We start from the raw sequence: 10,396 nt of genomic DNA on the forward strand, positions 1-10,396 counted from the left end.
GGGGGGGGGGGGGGGAGTTCAAATTTGACCTGTAGCGTGTACATTTTGAAATAGAATAAAAAAGCATGTATGTGTCGAAAGTTGATATACAGACACAACTGAAATTAGGCTAAAAAAAACTCATTACTTTATTAGGTTAACATGAAAAAATTACACTGAAAGCTGCATTTTTCTCCTAGTTGATATCCCACAGGTCCCACCTGACTGCTCCTCTCCATGTTTCCTCCACAGCATCCTGTTCTAACTAGAAATGTTTTAATACGTCAATAGCCATCACTTAGCATTTATAAGCAGCATACAAACATTTAATAGTTTGTGACACATTATAATGTAGTTGTAAGCAGAAATTTAGACATTTTAAGTGTGTTTAGTAATGTGTATTTGTCAACAATTGTAACTTCCCCTATGCAGACATTTTAATGTTATTATAACCGTGTTATACTATATACTATTATCATTCACTATCTATTCTATTCTATATCTATCTATACACCAGCTTTCACTCGGGCACCCGCAGGCGGAGTTGTTAACACATGCATTAATAAACAATTACATCAGCTTACGACATTATAGTGTATTATAAACCATTTATTAAATGTTTATATCCTGCTAATACATGTCAAATAAGGGGCCTTAAGGTCAAGTGTTGCCTAATACAAAGTTATCATTGTGAGGTAACACAGTACAGCCTTTGAGCTCAATCTGCAGCAAAATATTAGTATCATGCGACAATAAAGTAACAATGTCAATCTGTGGTAAGTTTCAAGAGCCTACCAATAGATTTTAGTACTGTACAAAAATGTATGTAAACTAGAGAGACATCTGTAGAGCCTTCATTCAAAAAATGTCAATAAAAATGAGTTATCACTTATAATAACACAATAACACATAATAACATACTGGTTTGTACCTTTTAAAGAAGACTTTTTTAAATTCTTGAATAAGCACAGGCATGAAGTGTCCAAGAGTTATTAATATGTCTCCCTAAGCAGTCTCTAATTACTCCTGCAGACTCTCTACAAGGCCAAACCAAGCCGACCCATCCCAGAATACATCATCCACTAGCACTTCCCATACATATACAACATTAAATACATTATCTTCTATTGCTTCACCGTCGTTCTCTAATCCACTGCTATCGACATAAATTCTTTCCTTGATAAATATTGCAGGCAGCTGTGCTGAAAGATTAATGAACTGCTGTCTCGCTCCAGCGGTCAGAGGCAACATCCTGTGGCCACGTCCCTTCACTTTCCCACTAATTCCATTAAGAAGCTGTTCTGTTTGGATAAACCCGGCGGTGGTATCTCGAGAACGCTAACTATTGTTTGAGTTAGAGCATAGCATCGTGTGAAGTCAGAGGCTGAGACCGAGTAAACGTGGCGTTCAGGAGATCATAGCCTTGATGGGATTCGTATGGGGCCCGCGCTGCTCACACTGAGTGAAATCCTTCATGAGAGCATGACTCTGGATTGTGAATGAAGACATGATTAATGGCGGTAGAGTTCCTCAAAAAAAACGGCTTTCATTTTAGATAAAGGTCAGTTTCCTTCTGGGTGAGACCCTTCCCTAAACAAGGAGCCGTGAGTGAAAATAAACCGCTGCCATTTGAAACAATGACGGTGGATGAAGGGCCCTCATATTCATCACCGAGCAGCACCATTGATCTCCGTGCCAAAGTAATGTCATTATGGGAGACCGAAGGCTGTCTGCAACAGCTGCAGTGGCATTTGGTCGCACAAGTGTGTTTCTGCATGCATGCATATGTGTCACAACCCCATGTCTATCTGCACTGCACTACAACCTCTCACAAAGTCTCCCTTTTTTCTCTCAATCTTTTTCTGTCACCTTTCCCACCTTCTTGTTTTTTGGGGGTTTTTTTTCTGTATCATGTGTCATGCTTCACCGTGTGCATGCACAGAATACAGAGCGGTATACATCCCTCTGTATTTACCACACATGTACATGCTCCCCCTTGGCACAGTATCAGACAGAGAGAGAGAGCGATCTGGTTTGCATTTCTCAGCAGGGAGGCAGACCGGCTTTGGCCTCTTTGTCAACATATGAAATGAAATCAGATGCCGGGGACGCCTGTCTCTGAAAATTGGAATCACTCAACCGTGTGCAAGAATAAACCTGGGCTATATTCTCCTATCTCACCGATCGAGAAGCGTATCTATTCCCAATAGCGTTCAGTCTCCGTTGAATAAAAACAAAGGTCTTTTCTATTCTCATTAAGGATTTTTTTTTTTTTCGCCCCTTCCTCCTCAAATCCAAACACAGGAATAATACGATTTCTTCACACCTGGCTGATAAACCTGCTAATTATGCATGGCTCGGAGTCAAAAGCCCATTGATGTTTTTGTGTGTCTTCTTCTTCTTCCCTGTCTCCGCTCTCGTTTTGGTGCCTTGCCCTCGAGATAAACGGGTGGAGCTGTAGGGCTCGGGACACTCATGCATATCGTATGGGCTCTCTCAAACACACACACACACACTTACACACAGGCAGGGCTGCCACAAAGAGGCTAGCCAAGCAGAAATTAGAAATGATGTCACACATCTGGATTCCCCACCCCACCCCCCACCCAAATCTTTTCTGGTAAAGGGCAGGGCAGACCCGCACAAGCATGACAAAACAACTGTGCCTTTAAGACACTTGTGTCAGGTGTCAAATATCAGCCTGGGCAAATCCATCGAGGACAAAGATGGTCGCCTCATTTTTCCTGCCGTGAAAGGTCTGCTATTACTTTCTGTCAGATCCAATGGTTGTTCCTGCCTGTCTCCAAATGGGCCTAATGGGCTGGAAGGGGACTTTGACATGGTTAGGTATCCCTGTATGTTGTTACCGTGGGCTGGTACTTGCCCAGAGGCAGCTTGTGAGGCTGTAACGGTGCCTTATTGTCATTGAATGCGATGTCTTGGCTACCATGCAACTGACAGTCTGATTAGTGCATCTCCCAAAACATAGAGTTTTCAACCTAATTTTTGTTGCTGGTGATGTTTTTTCCCATCAGACCAGGTCACAGAATGTGGCTGAGAGGGTTGAGTGTCATAGAGAAATAAAGTGTATGAGAGTGAAAGAATGAGAGAGCATTTGTTGGCACGTAAAGTACATGTGATTATTTTAACCCGTATTATCAGAAATCCTGTCTTTTCAGTGTCACACATTGGTCACATAAAAAGCCTCATGAATCAATCATCACAGTTATTAAAAGACCTGATGGGAGCTAATGCAGAAAGACTTTCCTGGTTGCAAATAAATGGAGGTGAATAAAACAGGAGTAGCCCACAGCTAACTCACCGACCTCTGAGGCAACATTAACATTAAACTGTCTGTTTGCAAAGCATGCTGGGAACTGTTGAGACAAATCTCAAAACATATTTATGCCAAATGGAAATAAAAAAAATAGGAGTCATAAACCCATGAAAACATGTCTTTTTTCTTTTTTTGTTACACTATCAGTACCTCGAATACTGACACTTCCTTCTTCCAAACTGTATATAAAGGAGATATAAAGATCAGACATAAAAGAAAACAAACAAAACAAATAAGAAAAAAAGAAAGAAATCTCAACTAAAGGTCCAGTTGCTACATTTTTCCAGAGCTTTTAACCACCCCAAAGTCTTCTTCAGCGCACAGAGGTCGCTGCATATATGATAACTGAGCCTGCTCTGTCTGCTAAAGAAGACCGTGAGAAGCTGGTAAAAGCTCTGGGGAAAAAATCAAAGAATATTCCAAGGTGAAGAATAGAAAATAAAATGGCACGCTCACTTTCTACAAAAAGCGTCTTACTACAGCCAGATGTTGATCTAACGTAATCTCAAAATAACTATTGTAAATGTGGCATGACTAACTGAAACCTGTCCTGGCTGTGTCTTAAGCCTGTAAATAAAAAAAATGAAAACAGAGCAAAAGCAACAGTGAAATAAAGCACTGATGTGCCATTTATGATTATGTCAAAGGAATCATATGAAACTATAAATCAAACCACATCTCACATTTCCCTCTCTTTCATTTCTCTCTCTCTCTCTCTCTCTACCAGGCAACCCAGGAAGAACCCTAGCTCCATCTCCCAAGACTCATGGGAGAAGGCGTACCCACCTGGAGAGGGTTTCCAGACCGCCAAGGACAACCCCAGATACTCCAGCTACCAGGGCTCCAGGAACGGTTACCCGGGCGGCGGCAGTGTCAACGCCAGGGTCCTTCTGGAGGCCCAGGAGCTCCTGAGGCAGGAGCAACGGCGCCGTGAGCAGGAAGCCAAAGGGAAATTAATGCAGGAGAGCAGCGGCAACAGCAGCTACGAGGGGTACACTGCGGCTCACCTGAAGGACCCAGCCTCGCCCAAGGGTCCCTACCGCCAAGATGTGCCGCCTTCACCCTCGCAGTTAGCGAGGCTTAATAGGTTGGGGTCGGAGAAAGGAAGACTTTTTTATTCCTGAGGAGCGTTGCTGGACTTGATGGATAAAGAGCTGAACAGAGAACTTTTGGCTCAGGAGCTGAGGGGGGGGGGTTACCTTGAAGAAACCGCAGAAGTGGACGCTACAAATCTTGACAAAGGACAACCTTAGAGGTCTTATAGCCCCCTCTTAGAGGTAAAACAGCTGTGAAGTGTGCTCAGTATGTGGGTGTTTGTGTTGGATCCCTAGCTGTGCCGATGACCTATACAGTAGTCACTCAGTCGCTCGCCCTGCTACAGACTTGAGACGCTCAGTGCCTTCTCTGCATTCACAAACACGGCGCTTGTTCGCAGGCGTCCAGGACTCGGACTCTTCGAGACCTGGCACCGTCACGTATTGACAATCAAACGGGCAAGTGAGCGGTCGTTCTCTCTGAGCCCACGGGGAGGCGTACAACAACGTTTCTGTTGTGTGGGCATGTGACGAGGTACATGTTTCACGATTGAGTATGTTTTTTACGTGGCTTTACAGAGTGTCACGTGGACGCCCCCCCCACCGGTCACAAGTCACCTTTTCCTCACCTTCACTAAAGTTAACATTCAACCCCCTCTACCAACTAGGAACGCTGCTGGCTTTGCTGTGCTTTCTGTTTTCTCTACTTCAGGCGTTTTCTCCTCAGCGATCGGGCTCTCTCACATGAGTACTCCCAGGGGGGCAGAGAAAACAAGGCAAAGTGTATGAAAGAAGCAGGGCACAGTGTGTGTGTGTGTGTGTGTGTGTGTGTGTGTGTGTGTTATTAATAAAAAAAAAAAAAACCCTCATAAATGATTCATATGGTGTGTTATCTCCGTGAGGGAGACCCAAGCAGAGAGGGTCGACAGCTCTGATCCTGTGCCTGGCCCCCCTTGCACTGCTCTGGGCTTGACTCACTGGCCTGCCTGCCTGTCTGTCTGGAGCTCTGGCTCCCATCCCTCCTCCCGTTGTTCTCGTCATCTCTCTGTTCATTACGCGCCTTTCTTCTACCTTTCTGCTCTCCCTTCCTCGCTCCTCTCCCGCCTTCCTCTCATCCCAGCCCTCCCCTTCCCTTTACTCTTCCTCCTGCTACCCAGTACCACCACCCTCCTCCTCCTTGTCTCCCGAGTCAGGCTGTGCACTGAATTTTTCATCACAAGCCACCTGCTGCCTGCCAGAGCCAAAGCACGCTGCCACCAGAGGCACCGACAGAGGGCCCGGCTTCTGACATAAAGACAGGAATGAAAGCATAAAAAAGAGTGAGGATAAAGATGGTAGAGAGACAATGAGCCTCCCAGTGTGAGATTAGCTGCAGCTTTTCTCCTGTTTTTTAACAAAAGGCAAAATTGTCCTCAGGAGTTGATTGCTTTCGATTGCTATAATTGCTTTTTCTATTTTTTTTTTTTTACCTTTTTAAGCATTTAGCCAACATATTTCTCCAGAGTGATTTGAAAATAGGGAGCGGGTAGGGGTGCCATCTTGCTTTCAAAAAAACACAGCAGTCAATGGATGAACAGAGTGCTGCTGGCTTTTAAAGGATGGGTTGAATGAAATTACAAAAAGCAGAGTTTTGATTTTATTTGTCCAGGTTTTCTGATGCCATCCTAATACAGCGGAGGAGAAAATCTGCAGAAATCTGTCTTTGAATTGATTGAGTTTGTATGAAAACTGCTGACAGTGCACTAGCACTAGTCATATTCATGGTCCCTAATTGAAAGTTAGCGGGCTTGTTAGCTCGTTCGCTAACTAGACAATGAGTTTATTCAAACCATGTTCAGACCGAAAGCGGCAAGAAATTCAAAGTGACCAAAAGTCATTCATTTTCTACGTGAACCAGACAGAAGCAACAGAACACTAGAGAACACAACCGTGTAAACTTCCCATCAAACATTCGTTCCCAAGCACAATGGAGGAGAAATAAATAATTGCGGTGGCGGGTGCGTCCCTGTGTGCTTACAGGGTAAAAAACGATGCATGGAAAAAGGTATCCGACATTGTAGGTGTTCGAAGTGTAGCCTATAATTGCATGCTAACTAGCCCCATGGCACGCAAGTGTTGCACAGGGTTGCTTGACAACTTGATGCAAATGAATCGGTAATGTTAGAGATTTCATGTTGCTAACTTATACACTACTTGTGGTCAGTTGGCACAAAGATCCTTGCTGACATGCCTGTTTACGTTGCGGACCCTGAAATTACACTTTGCTAAACCAAGCATTCAGAACAAACTGTGCTGTCTGTCCGTTTCATCTACGTCATCTACGTCAACTTCAACAGCGCCCTTCTCAGGGCAGCCAGAGCGATTTCTTGTGTTCTTGCTGCTTTCAGTCTGAACATACAGTTCTTCTCAGTTTATGCTCCAACAGAGTAGGGTTGTATAAAAGCAGTTGGTGCAGTGGAAGACAAAAAGGTAAGTCATGATAACCTCCCCTTACCTCAACTGTATTAGGGTGGAGACAGAAATCTGAAAACCTGACTAAATGAAAACAAAACTATCTGCATGATTAGAAGTCCTGGTAGTAATAAAAACCGACTCTTTAAACCAGTGGAGTCTTGTTTATGAATCATGTTAGCCCAGTGGATTGTGTCATTATAACCTGAGAGTATTCTCATTTTCATTCCAGTCAAACTCTACAGCTGCTGATTGGCAATTTTTCCACCCAGAGGGGAGGAACTAATCAGTAAAACCAGCCGCTGTAGTTGTAGGTCGTGAAAAAGGGAGACCTTGGGGGCTGATCACACACGTTTTAAAACTCACTGCCACAGCCCACCGGCCCACCTCTATAATTGTTGCAGTAGGTGTCGACCAATCCGGTTCAAACCTGCCCGTCTTTGACATCACTAATCTGCCTGCGAAAGTGAACAAATGAGACCGAGCCGAGGTCGAACTTTAAGCAAAAAGGGAAATGCAAAAGAATAAATAAATAAAGCTGTGGAAAACAAACAGGCGGGGTGCGTAATTGCCCTTCACTCTCCATATGCAGAGCAAAGCTGCGTGACATACATTATCTCCTGTTGGTTAATGAAGGCCCTTGCTGGGAAAGATGCAGGCTTAGGTAGAGGTAATAGATGATGAACGGCAATATGAAGAAGATGAAGAAGAAGAGAGAAAAAAAAGGAATTTTTAATGGCATTACTTCAGTTTGTAAACCTGTATCGTAGGCCGAGGAAAGTTCACAGCACAGCAACAGTGCTTTAAGCTAATTAAGAATTCCCTTCTGCATTATGGATGTACATGGGTGTAACAACACACACACACTGAAGCCCCTCGCCAGTGTATGTGTGTTTACATCCATGCCACAAAACTGTTACCAAATAAGACACAAACTGTGTGATGTGAGGGTGAAAAAGAATAAAAGTCCACTCTGAATGGTTTTTCATTAGAAGTGTTTGGTTGAGCGGCCACTACTTCTTGCTGTGAACATTAGTGACCAGCACATTTTAGAAGGATGTATTTGACCCCTTGCTCTAAATGTCATGGATTTTGCTGTTGTAGCTGTCCAGTTACGGGGGTCTGATAGCGATAAGTGCCTGAGATAATACCATAATATTTTACACAGAGGGACACGATGTGATTTGTTTGTCAGTGACACTACAGCACACAAACTACAGTGTGTTTTTTTGTAACATTTTTAATATCATATGAAAATAAAAATGTCATTTTTTTTGGGGTACTCCTTCCTGAACCTTTTTTTAATTTTATTTTATTCACAAGAGCCAACACTTACAAGCGGTTATCAGTGTATTTGTATCCTGTTTGACATTGCCTTCAACCATGCTGTACCATGATGTGTTTAAGTATAAAAAAAAGAAAAAAAAAGAAAGAAATGGAAGCTATTGGAAGCTGATGTGCAATTGTTTTTGTTTTTTTTCCAGAAAACTTTTACATGATATATTAAGAAATGTATACAGCCACTTTTTTCCTGTACATATCAAATTTAGAATAAAACGGAAGGCTGTTCCATCCTGTTTACAACCTGCCTGTGCCTGTGCCACCTTTTCTTTTCTCTTCCTCGGCCCCGGCTTTGAACCGGGGATTAGACGAGTCTTAAATTAAGCAGGAAGGATTCTGCTGTCAGACGTCAAATCTGTCAGGTCTGCTTGCTGATGTCTTTTTCCGAGAGTTTGACGGATACAAGGAGACACGGCGTTCAGTGTGAAACGTCATTCATTCCTGTGGGGAAATGGTGCAGCAGCTGATGCACAAACGCAAGTGAAACATTCGTCTTCAGTGCAACAACACCAACAATACCTGCGTAACCGATCTGTTGAATGCACTGATGTCATCTCCCTAAACGCCGTTGTGTTTCCTGTTATTAACTCCAACCTCACTCCCATTGTCCCTCACAGGGGACCTGTTGAGCGGCTCCCTGCTACTGTTTTTTTGTTCCGTAGGTCAAAGGGGAAGTCCTAACCAAATACCATTAATGCTACTTAAGCCAGCTGGCTGTGTGTGCTGGGAGAAACTGAGATATGAGAACAGAGGAAAAAAAGCAGGAAAAAAATCCCCTTCACCTCATTCTGTGCTTTTATCCTTCATACCAGTCTGTTCTTTTTATTGACTTCATGGTGTGAGATTCAGACCACATGCAGGGAATTGTGTCACCATGCCACAGTCAGGAATTTTATTTTATTTTATTTTTTTTCGCTTCTATGAAATTTTGAGTCATAGACGGTTGATAAACTTCAGAGCATTTCCTTTTCCTTTAAAGGAAAAAGCATTTCCTTAAAGGTTCACTAAGGAAACACACACACACGGGGGTTTGCACTTAGTGAATGCATTTGGATCTCACAAGTGTGGATTTACAAGAAACACAGGATGCTGTTTCAGCTGTCTCAGTCCTCTGCACATTGGTATCCAAATACAGCTGAAATATGGAACATGCACAGAGCTGCTTGGGTTTACTGCAGTTCATGTAAGACCAGTCAAAACATGTGGGTGTGCAGAACCAAATAGATGCATCCAGACTTGATCTCTGAGGAATTGAGTCTTTATCTTATATGGTGCACACACTGTCATTTGAATCGTCTTCTGAGTTTAAAGGAGAGGTTGAATTTTCAACTGTGTAGGTACAAAAAGAAGGAAGCTCCTGGATAGAACCCTGTGGGAATCAGAAGTAGCTTTACTGATCAGGCGTAGAGTTGTTATATGAATATTTACAGAGCTGCAGGAAAGTAATCATGATATGTTGTTAAGTCTCTTTTTCAATGTGATACCTTCATATTTATTAGATAGTCGAACAACACTTTCTGGAACTCAAAGCTCCACATGTTGCACATCGCTCTGCTCTTTGGTTTGGGGATCAAGTTCTGTCTGTCTATGTTTTTTTTTTTTTTTACTAATTAAATTGAAACCTTTAGATTTGTGTCCAAATTCCATGAATTTAGTTCAGCTCAGTGTTTTGCAACTGTGAGAGAATAGCATAGTACTTGTGATACAGCTGTGCCACATTACCAGTGTGAAGTTGTGCAGTGTAAAAAAAGATTTATTTCATTGTTCCTATTGTATGTCGTCAATGAGCAGATTTTGTTTTTCTTGTTCGGTTTAATGATCCCTGAAACAATCAGTGCATAACATGTTTTTGGCACAATGTCCAGAATGTGCATGGAGAAGTTCCATTAATTAAGGAGCTGTTTCTCTTGGCCGTACACAACACAACCACAGTCTCATAGTGTTTGCCATTAAGAGTTGCGCTGGAGCAGTTAATATTCCAGTGTTGCTGAAAGGCTCTAAGATGATCCTTCTTCTTTTTTGGAAAGAAAACTCTGATCTCTTCCCAACTGACACCTTCTAAGAGGTGAACCTTTTTGTGTAACCTTTGTCTGGTTCAGCTCTCTGCCAAAAGCTGCCTGAGTGATCCAGAAACATCCGTGCGAGGATGGAAATGGCAGCTCTCCAGTGCAAGAATTAACCTCAATTAAATCATATCTTTATTAACGGTAAACATCAGGATAATGCGTTTCGGCATAAAAGCTTTCATCGCAGC

At 42.8% G+C, this 10,396-nt stretch overlaps 1 protein-coding gene across 11 annotated transcripts in view; it reads left to right on the plus strand.

Moving 5' to 3' along the window:
• The window catches only part of pard3ab (par-3 family cell polarity regulator alpha, b), a 243,006-nt gene extending 234,621 nt beyond the window's left edge, over positions 1–8,385 (plus strand). For all 11 annotated transcript variants that reach the window (XM_023424526.2, XM_087178806.1, XM_087178812.1 and 8 more), the window contains one exon: positions 4,044–8,385. In XM_023424526.2, coding sequence (XP_023280294.1) covers positions 4,044–4,440 — 397 coding nt within the window. In that variant the 3' untranslated portion in view covers positions 4,441–8,385. The remainder of the gene's footprint in view (positions 1–4,043) is intronic.
• The last annotated feature ends 2,011 nt before the right edge of the window (positions 8,386–10,396 follow it).

The sequence above is a fragment of the Seriola lalandi genome, unplaced genomic scaffold, assembly GCF_002814215.2.
Source record: "Seriola lalandi dorsalis isolate HSWRI2012SDOR001 ecotype SW California unplaced genomic scaffold, Sedor1 jcf7180002054736, whole genome shotgun sequence".
In the NCBI taxonomy this organism is placed as follows: domain Eukaryota; kingdom Metazoa; phylum Chordata; class Actinopteri; order Carangiformes; family Carangidae; genus Seriola; species Seriola lalandi.